The sequence below is a fragment of the Sapajus apella genome, unplaced genomic scaffold, assembly GCF_009761245.1.
Source record: "Sapajus apella isolate SASKATOON/1434 unplaced genomic scaffold, GSC_monkey_1.0 scaffold37, whole genome shotgun sequence".
Lineage (NCBI taxonomy): Eukaryota > Metazoa > Chordata > Mammalia > Primates > Cebidae > Sapajus > Sapajus apella.
In genome coordinates, this window is record NW_022436977.1 from 21,789,019 (window position 1) to 21,805,820 (window position 16,802).

The 16,802-nt window shown below is 37.3% G+C and overlaps 1 protein-coding gene across 1 annotated transcript in view; it reads left to right on the plus strand.

Annotated features, from left to right (window-relative positions):
* UBR1 (ubiquitin protein ligase E3 component n-recognin 1) overlaps positions 1-16,802 on the plus strand; it is a 178,133-nt gene that overhangs the window by 32,335 nt on the left and 128,996 nt on the right. Inside the window, exons 3-5 of the mRNA XM_032297878.1 lie at positions 1,216-1,472; positions 5,565-5,643; positions 12,565-12,675. Coding sequence (XP_032153769.1) covers positions 1,216-1,472; positions 5,565-5,643; positions 12,565-12,675 — 447 coding nt within the window. The remainder of the gene's footprint in view (positions 1-1,215; positions 1,473-5,564; positions 5,644-12,564; positions 12,676-16,802) is intronic.

The following is a 16,802-nucleotide window of genomic DNA, read 5'->3' on the forward strand; positions in this document are numbered from 1 at the left end:
ACCCAGGCTGGAGTGCAATGGCACGATCTCGGCTCACCGCAACCTCCGCCTCCTGGGTTCAGGCAATTCTCCTGCCTCAGCCTCCTGAGTAGCTGGGATTACAGGCACGCACCACCATGCCCAGCTAATTTTTTGTATTTTTAGTAGAGACGGGGTTTCACCATGTTGACCAGGATGGTCTCGATCTCTTGACCTCGTGATCCACCCACCTCGGCCTCCCAAAGTGCTGGGATTACAGGCTTGAGCCACCGCGCCCGGCATAAAATCTTAATTGTAATTATATTATCAGCTTATAAAACTCCTTGGGTGAGTTTTTGTTGTTTTTTAATGATATGCCTTGAGTCATATGTGTTTTGTTTTTTTTGTCTTTTAAACAAAAGACAAAAAAAAAATGGTGGACTTCATCTTTTCAGTTACAAGTGATGTAAGTCACTCTTTTTGAAGAGATGGGGTCTTCCTATGTGTTGTCCAGGCTGAAGTGCATTGGCTATTCACAGGTGCACACTACAGCCTTGAACTCCTGCGCTCGAGCAGTCCTCCTACTTCGACCTCCTGAGATGGGACTGTAGGTGCGAAAGTACTGTTGGCCTAGTAAGCATTTGATATTGCCAGTTTTTAATTTTAGCCACCATACTAGGTAGTGCAGGGGTATCTCATTGTCATTTTAATTAGTGCTTCCCTAATGACTAATAATAGTAAGCATGTTTTCATATGCAAATAAGCCATCTGTAACAGTTTCTTTTGAAGAGCAGAAGGTTTTACTTTTGATGAGGTCCAATTTATCCAGTTTTTTTTTTCTTTCTTTCATGGTTAGTGCTTTTTATGTTTGTAAAACTTTGGCCTATGTTTATTTTGATCTCTTGTTAAACACTCTGGTTTCCTAAAACAAAGTGTGTGATGAATGCATTGTCTTTTTAGCTGGTGACTGATAATAGAACCACCTTCATGTAGCAGGAATTGGCCATTCCGGAAGGGAAAGATAATTCTCACCTACTATAGCTACTCTTCTTTTTTTTTTTTTCCAATATCTGTGGTATATGGTAGTTGGTTATTTCCAAGCTTACTTTTGTTAAATCACCCACTTTCTTTCTGTACTGGTGAAGGATGAAGTATATAAATTACTTTGAAATTATAGAATTATGTCATTACTTGTGCCCCCAGATGATTAAGAAGGAGCTTGTAAGACAGTCTAATTTTCATCTTCTTTTCTTTCAGTGGTGGGATCAGCAAGTTGATTTTTATACTGCTTTCTTGCATCATTTGGCACAGCTGGTGCCAGAAATTTACTTTGCTGAAATGGACCCAGACTTGGAAAAACAGGAGGAAAGTGTACAAATGTCAATATTCACTCCACTGGAATGGTACTTATTTGGAGAAGATCCAGATATTTGCTTAGAGAAGTTGAAGCACAGTGGAGCATTTCAGCTTTGTGGGAAGGTTTTCAAAAGTGGAGAGACAACCTATTCTTGTAGGTAAGAATTAGAAATTTACAGGATTGATCATAATTATTACAATCTTATTACTGTTATTTTTGAGATGGAGTCTGGCTGTGTCACCCAGGCAGAAGCGCAGTGGCGTAATCTCGGGTCACTGCAACCTCCGACCTCCCAGATTCAAACAATTCTCCTGCCTTAGCCTCCCAAGTAGCTGGGATTACAGCCGCCCACCACCATGCTTGGCTAATTTTTGTATTTTTAGTAGAGACGAGGTTTCACCATGTTGACCAGTCTGTTCTCGAACTCCTGGCCTCAAGTGATCCACACATCTTAGCCTCACAAAGTGTTGGGATTACAGGCATGAGCCACCACCCCCGGCCAATTATTACTATCTTGGTATTTTATCTATTTTGTGATATACTTTTCTTGGTTTATTACTATTTATAATAGTAATTATAAATAGTAACATTTAGTTAATTAACTTTCTTTTATTATGCAGTTGTTGTGTGGTTTTTGCTAGTACAGCTCATTTCTGAATATATATGACTTCCAGTTAAATAGTTCTCACAGTTTCTTCCTGTTCTACAACACAATGTCAGTGATAGATTTTTGTCTTATTTGTAATGTATCCAGCATACTCTTAACTGAAACTCTTTGTGGCATTTCAGAATTCTGAGTACTTCCCCAGCAGAGTTAGGGTGGGACACTGTAATCAAACACAATCTGTCTTTAAGAAATCTGAATATTCACAACAAGTAGTATAAATAATGCCTGTAGTCTCATTCCATTTGAAGTCTTTTTTTGCCATCAAGTGAGATTTGGTGCCAAACCTACAGAAATTCGAAAACCTTTCAACTTCGGAGCTATTTGGATTTCAGAGTCTTGTGTAAGGGATTTTGAACCTGTAGAAACAGTTGTAATTTAGTTGAATAGAAGAGGCCAGCGGTAGGGAAACTGAAAACAACTTAAGTCTTTTTATTTTATTTATTATTTTTTAAGACAGAGTTTCACTCTGTTGTCCAGGCTGGAGTGCAGTGACATGATCTCGGCTCACTGGAACTTCCACCTCCCTGGTTCAAGCGATTCTCCTGCCTCAGCCTCCCGAGTAGCTGCGATTACAGGTGCATGCCACCACGCCTGGCTAATTTTTTATGTGTATATATATCCCAGCTAATGTGTGTGTGTGTGTGTGTGTGTGTGTGTGTGTGTGTGTATATATATATATATATATAAATATAAATATGTATATATATACACACACATACATACATACATACATATATCCCACCCCCCCGTAGAGATGGGGTTTTACCAAGTTGGTCAGGATGGTCTTGAACTCCTGATCTCGTGATCTACCCGTCTCAGCCTCCCAAAGTGCTGGGATTACAGGGGTGAGCCACTGTGTCCAGCCTAGGCTTTTTATTCCTTGTGAGAACAGTGCCTTAAACTTCGTGGCAGCACAGAGAACATTTTTGCTCCCTACCTCTGCCTGAAATTTGAGATTTAGTTTTCCTCCTTTGTTAGAGCTAGTTTAGGTTAGGAGTGTGAATTTTTAGACTTTATAAATACAGAGAGTTTTTTTTACTTTTTTTTTTTTTTTTTTTTTGAGACGGAGTTTCGCTCTTGTTACCCAGGCCGGAGTGCAATGGCGCGATCTCGGCTCACCGCAACCTCCGCCTCCTGGGTTCAGGCAATTCTCCTGCCTCAGCCTCCTGTTTACTTTCTTATAATTCTATGCCTGACAGGTTTATATACAATTAACAGTTGTTTAGAACATACTATCTTTCTTTGTCCTGTTTTTAGGAAGAAAAAAGAAAGTTTTTGCATTTTGTGTACCATGTTGCTATATAGTAAAGTTCATTTATCTTCTTATGTATTTTTAGCTAGAGCTCAGTCACTTTCAACTAAACCATGATAGACATTTGCAGACCTCATGTCTCCAAAAGTTTCATGGAGATAATTTTAATTGTTACATCTGGGGGAGGGTACTGGTATCTATTGTGTAGAGGCCAAGATTCCTGCTAAACATCCTAATGCACAGGGCAGTCTGGTCCACCCCCAACAAACAGTTATCTGGCCCAAAGTGTCAGTGGTATTGAGGTTGAAAATCCTATTCTAAATAGGTCTTAGATCATATATATTTTACAGAATATTATTAGACAACCTATATTTCCTGTTAGCCTTTTAAATTCTTTTTTTTGAGACAGTCTTGCACTGTTGCCCAGGCTTCAGTGCAGTGGTGTGATCTCGGCTAACTGCAGTCTCTGCCTCCTAGGTTCAAGCAATTTTCCTGCCTCAGCCTACCAACTAGCTGGGACTACAGGCATGTGCCACCACACCCAGCTAATTTTTTTGTATTTTTAATAGAGATGAGGTTTTACCATGTTGGCCAAGATGGTCTTGATCTCCTGACCTGGTGATCCCCCTGTCTTGGCCTCACAAAGTGCTGGGATTACAGACGTGATCCACCTCGCCCGGCCTTTATTTTATTTTTTTTTTTTGAGTTGGAGTTTCATTCTTATGGCCCAGGCTGGAGTGCAATGGCACAGTGTTGGCTCACTGCAGCCTTTGCCTCCTGGGTTCAAGCAATTCTTCTGCCTCAGCCTCCCGAGTAGCTGGGATTACAGGCGTGCACCACCATGCCCAGCTAATTTTTTGTATTTTTAGTAGAGACGGGGTTTCTCCTTGTTGATCAGGCTGGTCTTGAACTCCCCACCTCAGGTGATCTGCCTGCCTTGGCCTCCTGAAGTGCTGTGATTACAGGTGTGAGCCATCATGCCCAGCCAGTCTTTTAAATTTTTAAACAATATCCCAGTTTTATCTCTTCAATTCTTTTAAATAAGATATTTAAAAAATTAATCATGGCCAGGTATGGTGGCTTACTCCTATAATCCCAGCATTTTGGGAGACTGAGGTGGGTGGATCACTTGAGGTTAGGAGTTCAAGACTAGCCTGGCCAACATGGTGAAACCCTGTCTCTACTAAAAATTCAGTTAATTAGCTGGGTGTAGTGGCAGATGCCTGTAATCCCAGCTACTCAGGAGGCTGAGGTAGAAGAATCACTTGAACTTGAGAGGCTGTGGTTGCACTGAGCTATGATCCTGCCACTGCATTCCTGGGTGACAGAGTGAGACTGTCTCAAAAGGAAAAAAAATTAATCCTGTACTTTGCACTAATTTATATTGTTCTTAATGTCTCCTCTAAAATGTTAGATACAACAATACATGTAAGAAGTTGTTATTAAGGTAGAGATGAAGAGGGATTGAATTTCTTTCATTTGTTCAATAAATAGTAAGTACCCACTATATGCTGGGTACCATTGTAGGTGTTTGGGCCACTTCAGTGTACAATAAATAAAAATCCCTGCCCTTGTGTTGCTTGCATTCTGATGAACTTTGTCTTTATCCAAGCCTCATTTAACAATGAATGGTCAGTGTTTGTAAAAAAATTTATTTATTTTTATTTATTTATTTTGAGACAGTCTCACTTTGTCCCCAGGCGCCAGGCTGGAGTGCAGTGGCACGATCTCGGCTCACTGCAACCTCCGCCTCCTGGGTTCAAGCAATTCTCCTGCCTCAGCCTCCCAAGTAGCTGGGACTACAGGCACACACCACCGTGCCCAGCTAATTTTTTGTATTTTTAGTAGAGACGGGGTTTCACCATGGTGGCCAGGATGGTCTCCATCTCTTGACCTCCTGATCCGGCCGCCTCGGCCTCCCAAAGTGCTGGGATTACAGGCTTGAGCCACCGCACCCAGCTGTAAAATATATTTATTAATGTAATAGGATGAGCTGATGATAGTTAATGGAAAAAATGGATTATTTTTTACAAAATTATTTTTGAATTGTAATCTAACAGTTTGAAACCAGGTCAAGGCTCAAAGCTATGACAGTGATTTCAGAAAGAAAACCAAACATCCAGAACTACATACTTAAGTGTGGCTAAATGAGGCTAAAATTATTCTAGCAATATGATCTTTGTTCAAAACATTTTTGGAATTCAGTTTTTGAAGCATTTTTTATTCATTTGTACACCATACAGGAAACTTGTTCACATTATATTGTAGTAACACCTGAGCATCAGTGGGAGTCATCTAAAGTTTGGAATCTAATTTCTGATTTTTTTCAGGGATTGTGCAATTGATCCAACATGTGTACTCTGTATGGACTGCTTCCAGAATAGTGTTCACAAAAATCATCGTTACAAGGTATGAAAATATAACCATAAAATCTCTGAATAAGTAGGAATCTGATGGCCATCTCGTCCAAGATCTTGAGTAGTACTTACATTCCTGTTATAACAGCTCTGAAATGTGAACATAGCCATTTTAAAGAAAAGGTTGGAAGAGATAAGGGATGTGTGTTCCTTTACAGAAAAGAAAAAAAGAGTAATTGGTAGGGAGACTCAAGATCAGATATTATTTGAATAAAGGACCAAGAAAAACCTTTAGTGGTAGGATAGTCCAAAACAACTTTTGAGAACAGGAAAACAAACAAAATTTTGAGCTCTTTGCTCTCCAGTGTATGTAATGTGACCCTTCTTTGTGATCTCTAGCTATTCAGTAGTTTGTCTCTTAAAAAAACTTACAGTAAACTTCTGTGTTTTCCTTCTCAAAAATACATACATACAAACGAACATACACTTACTGTTTTTAATATAAATTCTTTTTATATTGTTAAATGAGAAAAATGAACTATAAAAAGAGCGTGTATTTCTGCAACCATCTTCTTTTTTTAAATTTTTTTTCTTTTGTTCTTAACCATCTGTTTTAATCAGGAAAAAAATGAAGTTTTCAAATGAAGTTTGTGGAATTATAAAAAGAAAAAAGTTTTGTTACACTTGTAAATGGAAAAACAAAATACATAAAATTATGCGTTGTTTGTGCTTTTTTTTTTTAAACGTATTGTGTATCTAATATTTAACCATAATTTGTTTTTATAATTTACCTATTATTGGGGTATTTCTTTGGGTTTCTTTTTTTTCCCATTTTTTTAGTTTCTTTTTTTTCCTTTTTTTTTTTTTTTTTTGGTGCTGTGACTCGGATACGAACAGGTTTCAGGTTTTTTAAATGATAAAGTGTTACAATAAATACCTTTTATGTGTAAATCATCTTTCTATATGTAGGATTATTTCCTTAGGATAGGTTCTCAGAAGTGGAATTACTAGATTAAAAAATATGAATCTTTAAGAGAATAAAAAGACAAGACATAGATTGAGCAAAAAAATCTTTGCCAAACATACATCTTATAAAAGGCCACTACTAAAAATACTCAAAGAACTGTTTTTTTTTCCTCCTTTTTTTTTTGTTTTTTATTGCACTTTAGATTCTGGGGTACATGTGCAGACCATATAGGATTGTTGCATAGGTACATACATGTCAATGTGGTTTGCTGCCTCCATCCCCCTGTCACTGATACCTGGCATTTCTCCCCATGTTATCCCTCCCCAACCTCCCCACCCTCCCACTGTTCCACACCTTCCTCCCCCCGAATAGACCTCAGTGATGCTCCCCTCCCTGTATCCATGTGTTCTCATTGTTCAACACCCGCCTATGAGTAAGAACATTTGGTGTTTGATTTTCTGTTCTTGTGTCAGTTTGCTGACAATGATGGTTTCCAGATTCATCCATGTCCCTACAAAGGATACAAACTCATCATTTTTTTACAGCTGCATAGTGTTCCATGGTGTATATGTGCCACGTTTTCCATATCCGGTTTATCCTCGATGGGCATTTGAGTTAATTCAAGGTCTTTGCTATTGTAAACAGTGCCACAATGAACATACATGTGCATTTGTCTTTGTAATAGAACAATTTATAATCCTTTGGGTATATACCCAGTAATGGGATTGCTGGGTCAAATGGAACTTCTGTTTCTAGGTCATTGAGGAATTGCCATACTATCTTCCATAATGGTTGAACTAATTTAGCCTCCCACCAACAGTGTAAAAGTGTTCCTATTTCTCCACATCCTCCCCAGCAGCTGTTGTCTCCAAATTTTTTAATGATCGCCATTCTAACTGGTGTGAGATGATATCTCAATGTCGTTTTGATTTGCATTTCTCTAATGACCAGTGATGATGAGCATTTTTTCATATGTTTGTTGGCCTCATATATGTCTTCTTTTGAAAAGTGTCTGTTCATATCTTTCACCCACTTTTGAATGGATTTGTTTTTTTCTTGTAAATCTGATTTAGTTCTTTGTAGATTCTGGATATTAGCCCTTTGTCAGATGGGTAGACTGCAAAAATTTTTTCCCATTCTGTTGGTTGCGGGTTCACCCTAATGATTGATTGTTTTGCTGTACAGAAGCTCTGGAGTTTAATTAGATCCCATTTGTCTATTTTGGCTTTTGTTGCTGATACTTTTGGTGTTTTAGTCATGAAGTCCTTGCCTATGCCTATGTCCTGAATGGTTTTGCCTAGGCTTTCTTCTAGGGTTTTTATGGTGTTAGGTCTTATGTTTAAGTCTTTACTCCATCTGGAGTTAATTTTAGTGTAAGGTGTCAGGAAGGGGTCTAGTTTTTGCTTTCTGCACTTGGCTAGCCAGTTTTCCCAACACCATTTATTAAACAGGGAATCCTTTCCCCATTGCTTGTTTTTATGAGGTTTGTCAAAGATCAGGTGGTTGTAGATGTGTAGAATAAAATACCTAGCAATACCACTAACAAAGGATGTAAAGGACCTCTTCAAAGAGAACTGCAAGCCACTGTTCAAGGAATTAAGAGAGGATACAAACAGATGGAAAAAATATTCCATGCTCATGGTTAGGAAGAATCAATATCGCGAAAATGGCCATACTGCCCAAAGTAATTTATAGATTCTTTTTTTTTTTTTTTTTTTTGAGACGGAGTTTCGCTCTTGTTACCCCAGGCTGGAGTGCAATGGTGCGATCTCGGCTCACCGCAACCTCCGCCTCCTGGGTTCAGGCAATTCTCCTGCCTCAACCTCCTGAGTAGCTGGGATTACAGGCACGCGCCACCACGCCCAGCTAATTTTTTGTATTTTTAGTAGAGACGGGGTTTCATCATGTTGACCAGGATGGTCTTGGTCTCTTGACCTCGTGATCCACCTGCCTCGGCCTCCCAAAGTGCTGGGATTATAGGCGTGAGCCACCGCGCCCAGCCCCTAGTAATTTATAGATTCAATGCTATCCTCATCAAGCCACCAATGACCCTCTTCACAGAACTGGAAAAAACCACCTTAAACTTCATATGGAACCAAAAGAGAGCCCGCATAGCTGAGACAGTCCTAAGCAAAAAGAACAAAGCTGTAGGCATCACACTACCTGACTTCAAACTATACTACAAGGCTACAGTAATCAAAACAGCGTGGTACTGGTTCCAAAACAGAGATATAGACCAATGGAACAGAACAGAGGCCTTGGAGGCAATGCCACACATCTACAAAGAACTCTTAAAACTAAGAATAAGAAAACCACCCATTTAAATAATAGACAAAGTATCTGAATAGACACTTTATCAAGAATATATACAAATGGTAGTAAACACACTAAAAGAAGTTCAGCATCATTTGTCATTAGGGAATTGCAAATTAAAACAATGAGACATTACTATACACTTGTTAGAATAGTGAAAATCTAAAGCCCTGACAGTACCAAATGCTGGTGAGGATGTGAAACAACAGGAACTCTTATAACTGGTGGAAATGCAATATGGTATAGCTACTTTGGAAGATAATTCAACAGTTTTTTATAGAAGTAAACATACTTTTACCATATGAACCAACAATAGCACTCCTTGGTATTTACACAAATGCATTGAAAACTTAATGTTCATACCAAAAAACTGCACAAACTTTTTTTTTTTTTTTTTTTTCGAGACAGAGTCTAGCTCTGTTGCCCAGGTTGAGTGCAATGTTGCAGTCTCGGCTCACTGCAACTGGTGTCTCCTGGGTTCATGCAATTCTTCTGCCTCAGCCTCCCAAGTAGCTGGGATTACAGATGTGTACCACCATGGCCAGCTAATTTTTGTATTTTTAGTAGAGATGGGGTTTCACCATGTTAACCAGGCTGGTCTGGAATTCCCGACCTCAAGTGATCCACCCACCTCAGCCTCCCAAAGTGCTGGGATTACAGGCATGAGCCACCGTGCCCGGCCAATGGATGTTTTATAGCAACTTTCTTAAAAAACTTGGAAGCAACCAAGATATTCTTAATAGGTAAATGGAAAAGCTGTGGCACATACATACATACATACATACATACAATACATGCAATAGAGTATTGTTTAGTGCTATGAAGAATGGAGCTATCAAGTCATGAGAACACATGGTGAAACCTTAAGTACAAAATGATAAATGAAAGCAACAGTTCTGATAAAGCTATATACTGTATGATTCCAACTGTATGACATTTTGGAAAAGACAAAGCTTTGGAGGCAATAAAAATATCGGTGGCTGCTAGTGGCTGGGGAATGATACCTGTGGGTCAAATCTGGCTCACTTTTTTTGTATGGCCTCAAACAGCTGAGAATGATTTTTATATTTTTAGGTGGTCAGCTTAAAAAATGTTTCATGATACATTAAAATCATGTGAAATTAACATTTCAGTGCCAGTAAAGTTTTATTGCAGCAAAGCCATGCTTATTCATGTTTGTATTGTCTGTGGCTGCTTCTGCAGTACAACAGTAGAACTGAGTAATTTGACAGAGGCTATGTGGCCTGCAAAACCTAAAATACTTATTTTCTGGTCCTTTATAAAGAAAGTTTGCTGATTCTTGCTCAAGTAGACACCTCAAGAAGGGAACTTGTGTGCAATATTCCCTGAATCCTGACATGTTCAAAATCAGACCTTTATAGCCTGGCTAGAAATAATATCCTTAGTTTATATATTCTTCACTTAAAAATACTGCTCTACTATTGTCTTGTTTTATATATTGTTATTGAGAAGCCTAATGCCAGTCTGATTTTCTCGTCATTTTATCTCATCTTTTGCCTGAATGCCGTCATCTTTTGCCTGAATGCTTTTATCTTTAAAGTCAAAAAGTTTTACTAGAATATATTTTGGAGTTGATCAGTCACTCAAGAACTCTTGGGCCCTTTTAATGTACAGGTGTTCTTTTTTTTCCAGAAAGTTTTCTTAGTTTATAGTCTTATTTTTAACTTTTTTTTAAATTAAATTTAATTTTTTTTTTTTTTTTAAATTGAGACAAGGTCTCACTGTGTTGAGTTTGAGGCTGGCCTCAAACTTCTGGGCTCAGTCCTCCTGGCTTGGCCTCTCAAGCCAGGTTTTAGGATTATAGGCATGAGCCACTGTACCTGGTCTATAGTTTCAAATATTAGCTGTGTTCCATTGTTTTAATTTTCTTCTTTACTGACTCCAGTTATGGTGGCTTTCTTATGACTGTCACCCATTTCAATGACTTTCTCTGATCTTTTTACTTCATCTCATTTTTATTCTCTTGTATTATAGCTGCTTTGCTTCAATGTTATTCACTAACTTTTCATTTGAGTCTAGATTTTGGACACTTTATAATGTAAAATTAATTGCTGGTATGATTTTCTCATTTTCTTGTATTTTTTTCCCTGAGTTCAATTAAGTCTCACTTATTCCTGCTTTTTTGTCAATTTCTGTTCTTAGTTTATGCCACCACACCTGGCTAATTTTTAAATTTTTTATAGAAATGGGTTCTTGCTGTATTGCTCAGGCTGATATCAAACTCTTGGCCTTCAGTGATCCTTCTGCTTCACCCTCCCAAAGCTTTGGGATTACAGGCATGAGCCACTGTACCTGGCCAGTTTTTCTGTTTCTAATAAAAGGTGTTTTAATCTGATTCAAGTCATATCACCAATTGCTTGTTTGACTCTATGTAATTGACTCTATGTAATTGGAGCATTGTGTTACAGTTTTCTTTAACTTTGTGATTGGGTTTTGGCTCTTATTTGCATTTTTGTCCTTCCCCCTTTTTATTTTTACACGTTTGTGTGAATATGGGCTGCTTTTTCCTGTTCTTTCTCATTTCATGGTCAAGGGTCACAAATGCTCTCTTCTGCCATTTCTTTCATTTTCTGTGTAATTTCTTTTTTTCGTTAATGATATTGGTAGTGGTTATGTGAAGGGAGGGTTTGGCATGTTTTGTTTCTCTCTCGTTTCTATAGAATTTTCCCTTATATTCTTTTTTCCTTCATTGCCACACCTTTAGGGGTTTCTACTTTTTAAAAACGTATTTGATTTTCTTCCAAAAGTAATGCTTCTCTGAGGTTGCCACCTCTGGTCCTGCTCACTTTCCTTGTGTATCAAGTCCCAACCTGTGTTCAGGTTTCGACCCTTAGCATTGGGCTTTCTCTTTTGGGGGTTGATTTTTTCTGTATTTCAGTGTTTCATCTAACTCCTCTGTACCTCTATGCTTTTTCATGGAGTCTTGTAAGCTCCCCTCTCTTGCTGTTTGCACCCACAGACTTGAAGGGGTAGGCAACGGGAACTCTTGGAGCATGTCATATCAATGTCGTAGTATTTATTTTTTGTCTCCTATTAAATGCTGAAAGTATGGATCATGTGTAGTTTTAGTGCTCTCTTTATTCTTTTTATGTTTTGGAGGAAGTTTTGGGGAAGATTCAAAATCAGATTGTTGCCATCATCCTCTACCTGAGATAGTATATTTTAGATAATTTTTTTCTGCAACACTGAAAGAATAACGTTTATAAATAAATTTTAGTTGCTATGGGACATCAGTGTAAATGAAAATACTTTATACATTTCTTAAGTACTGTGTAAGTATCATCATGTTTTTTTAAGTTTAATTAAAAAAATCTTATCACTCAAAAATTCTTGGTGTTGTATAAATTATTTTTGCACACTTTGCAATCTATTCTTCTCCATTAGTTAAAATTTAAACAATATTTAAAAATTAGAGTTACGTTTCTAAAGTTTATCAGTGTTGGCAGTTCATTTTCGTTTTGTGAAGTATTCAGGATTTGGAGGCTTTTGGTTTGTTGGTTTGTTTTTTGGGTAACTTGATCAAAAGTGGTTTTTGTTATATCCAGTTAATATTATAGTGAACTCCATTAAGACTGAAGTATTGGTGAGCATTTATTATTTGAGTCATCTTTATCATTCTTCATGCTTGGTTATATATTTGAAATCAAGACGAACTCATTTTTCCTTTATCAGATGCATACTTCTACTGGAGGAGGGTTCTGTGACTGTGGAGACATAGAAGCTTGGAAAACTGGCCCTTTTTGTGTAAATCATGAACCTGGAAGAGCAGGTACTATAAAAGAGGTAAGAATGTTATTTTGTTAAAAATAGTTACGTATTTTAAGTTTGCTGAGGTTAGATAAGAGTAAATGTATATGTATATGGATTCCAGTTAGAACCCTGATATTTTTATTCTCATATTTAGGTATAAGGAGGTTTTTTTTTTCCCCACTCCAGTGAAGTTAAGGATTGATAATATCTCTAAAGAGAGAATGAATTTACAATGAAAAGATGAATTCATAATATGTTTGTTATGCAATCAACTTGATACATAAGAGTACACTGACCAGGTGCTGTGGCTCATGCTATAATCCCAGCACTTTAGGAGGCTGAAGCGAGTGGATCACCTGAGGTCAGGAATTTGAGACCAGCCTGGCCAACATGGTGAAACCCTGTATCTACTAAAAATACAAAACTGAGCCAGATGTGGTGGCATACACCTGTAATCCCAGCTGCTCATGGAGCTAAGGCACAAGAATCAATTGAATCTAGGAGGTGGAGTTTGCAGTGAGCCAAGATCATGCCACTGCACTCCCTCCTGGGCAACAGAACAAGACTCTATCTCAAAAATAAAAATCATACACAACATAGAAGCCTAAATGAACAAAAGGAAGTAATTATTAATAGAAAAGAGCAGCATATAGTGAATTAGAAAAGAGTTGAGCTGATACATAAATTCAGTAATTGTTTTCTTAAAGAAAATGTCAATTAAATAGATGTATCCCAATCAAGGAAATAAAAAAGTTTGAGCAAGCCCAGATATAGACAATTAGAAATGAGAATAGGGAAATAACCATGGAATGACAGATACAGAAGGAATCACAAGAATTGTAAAATACTCTTTTAATGACTTTGTGTAATTACACTTGAAAATGGATTATCTTATCAGATAGTATAGAGTGCAACATTTTTATTCAAAAGCAGAAAGAAAACTTGGTCAGTTTCACTGAAGAAGTTAAGAAAGTTGTCACAAGAAAGTACTTGCCCCAGAATGCCATGTTGGAATAGCTTTACAGGTGAATTATTTCACAGCTTCAAGGAATAGATAATTTGTGCTTTTTAAACTGTTGTGGATATCCCTAAAGCAGCGACACCTCTAGGGCACAGATGTTGATCTTTTACGTACCATTCCGCTCTTAAAGCAATGACACTTGTTGTCAGAATACCTGGTCCCAGGTCTGGGTCAGGGAATGTATAAGGCAAGTTCATGCAAAAGAATGTAGGACCCAACTTGAAAAGGTTCTCATTGACCTTACTTGGATAATTGAAGCATCAAAAGAAAAAACAATAAATAACCAATAAATTGAATCACACTGAATATATAAAAATCCATGAGTTCCTAATGAAACCTACATGAGAGCTATATGAGATAAAACCTGTCACAATGTCAAGTAGCTATATTTTCAATTTCTTACTATAAAAATTGGTTAAGGTAATGAAGTAAGCATTTATCCTGCCTTTTCAATAAGAACTGTATTTCTTAGTAACCAAGTATCTCTAATTCATTAAGAAAAGCTTTTCTTTCTAGAGAAATATGCTAGCTGTAGAACTAGAAAAGTCAACATTTTGTCAACCATAAAGAAATATTTGATTCAGACAAGGATGCTAAAATCCTTAAGACTTAGGTTGGTGAGGAACAATATTTATATACTTCTAAATTATTATTTGCTAGTCATAAGGGGAAAAAACCAAAACTTTACAATGGAGTTATCGTATTGTCATAACCTGAAATCCGTCATTGATATTAGCATCATCATTAATAATGAAGTGATATGGCATAATAAGCTTTTTTTCATTCTTGTTTTCTTTCGAGACAGAGTCGCCCAGGCTGGAGTGCAGTGGCATGTTCTTGGCTCATTGTAACCTCTACCTCCTGGGTTCAAGCAATTCTCATGTCTTGCCTCTCTGAGTAGTTGGGATTACAGGTGTACACCACCACTCCTGGCTAATTTTATATTTTTAGTAGAGATGGGGTTTCACCATGTTGGCCAGACTGAACTTGAACTTCTGGATTCTAGTGATTCGTCTGCCTTGGCCTCCCAAAGTGCTGGGATTATAGGCATGAGCCACTGGGCCCAGCTGGCATAAAAGCTTTTCATAGGATATAAAATGAAGTACATAGTTTTACCATTTGAAAAGTAATCAGCATAATACACCATATAAATAGAATAAAACCACATTATCATCTCAGTAGATGTAGCAAAAACCTTTTACAAAATTCAGTACCCTTTCATAAAATATATTTCAACAAACTAAGAATAGAAGGGAACTTCATCAACCTGATAAAGAACATGTATGAAAAACTCACAGTTGATATCATAGTTAATGCTGAAACAGTGGATGCTTTTCCCCTGAAGTTAGAACCAAGACAAGGATATCTGTTTTTGCTGTATCTGTTCCATATTGTATTGGAGGTTCTACCAAGGAATTTAGATACAAAAAGCAGTAAAAGGCATCCACACTGGAAAGGGAGAAGTAAAACTAACTGTTTGCAGAGGACATGATTTTGTAGGCACTAGTCTATTTTATCAATTACAACCGTAAAATATACACATCTGGTGACTCACACCTGTAATCCCAGCACTTTGGGAGACCCAAGCAGGAGGCTTATTTGAGGCCAGGAATTAGACACCAACCTGGGCAACATAGTGGTTTTGTATATGAAAATCCTTAGGAATCCATAAAGAGTTGTTTTTTATTCTGTTTATATGGTGTATTGCACTGATTGATTTTTAGATGTGAAAACTATGTACTTTATTTTATATCGTATGAAAAACTATGCTGGCTGGGTGCAGTGGCTCACACCTGTAAACCCAGCACTTTGGGGGGCTGCAGTGAGTGGATCACTTGAGGCCAGAAGACCCCATCTCTACAAAAAATTAAAAAATTAGCCAAATGTGGTAGTACATGCCTGTAGTCCTAGCTACTCAGGAGGCTGGGGTGGGAGGGAAACAAAAGTAATTTTTGTTACATTATCTTGTATCTCATATCCTGCAATCTTGCTGATCTTTTTTCATTATTTTTTACATCCTGGCTAATACTTGCTGTTACCTGCGTTTTTTATTATAGCCACCTAGGTAGTTGTAAAGTGATATCTCATTGTGATTTGGATTTGTATTCCCTAATGCCTTATGATATGGCGCATTCAAATGCATTTTATAACTGATTGGCTTCAACAAGCTTTTTATTGATATTCTGTGATAAAAAGAACATTTTTTTTTTTTTTTTTTTTGTGGGAGTCAAAAGACCCAGATTTTAGTCATGTTTCTGCTATTTATAAGCTCTGTGATCTTAGGTGGGTTCCTTATCTTTTCCTCGTGGTTAAGCCTATGACATTAAATTTATCATCATAACCATTTTTAAGAATATAATTTAGTAGTGTAGATATTGAGTTCAGTAGTGTTAAGTATATTCATATTGTTGTGTAACAGATCTTAAGAGATTTTTCCATCTTGTGACACTGAAACTCTATACCCAGTCAACAAACTTCCGCTTACCCCCAGCGCTTGGAAACCACTTGTTTATCTTCTGCTTCTATGAATATGACTACTTTAGATGCTTCATATGAGCAGAATCATACAGTATTTGTCCCTCTGTGACTGGCTGGGTTCCATTTCTTTTCAATGTTATTAATACCTGTTCTGCCTTAGAGAGTAGCCATGAGGATCTGTGGAAACAAGCTATGAGAAAAGTCTTTGTAAGCTATAAGGGATAAACAATTATTATGCGATATCATCATAATTAGCTACTCAGAAAGGCAAGGAGGAACGTTCATAAGAGAGTATATCACTAATGGGGAGACTCCTTGATTCTGCCTCTTTTCTGTCATCAGTAACACCAGCTTGTCTACAGGAGTTAAACTAAACTGATCTAAATACATAGCAACCCTCTTGAGTTCAACTTGAATTTGTTCCTGGAAGATGTAATGAATTCAGCAAAGTGATTATTTTAACTTAATATTACGTTCTTTTATTTTTCTTTTTTTAAAGTTTTTATTGCATTTTAGGTTTTGGGGTACATGTGAAGAACATGTAAGATTATTGCATAGGTACACACATGGCATTGTGGTTTGCGGCCTTCCTCCCCATCACCTAACATTAACATTCTTTATCCATTTATTTGTATATAATCTTGACTAGTATGTTTTTCTG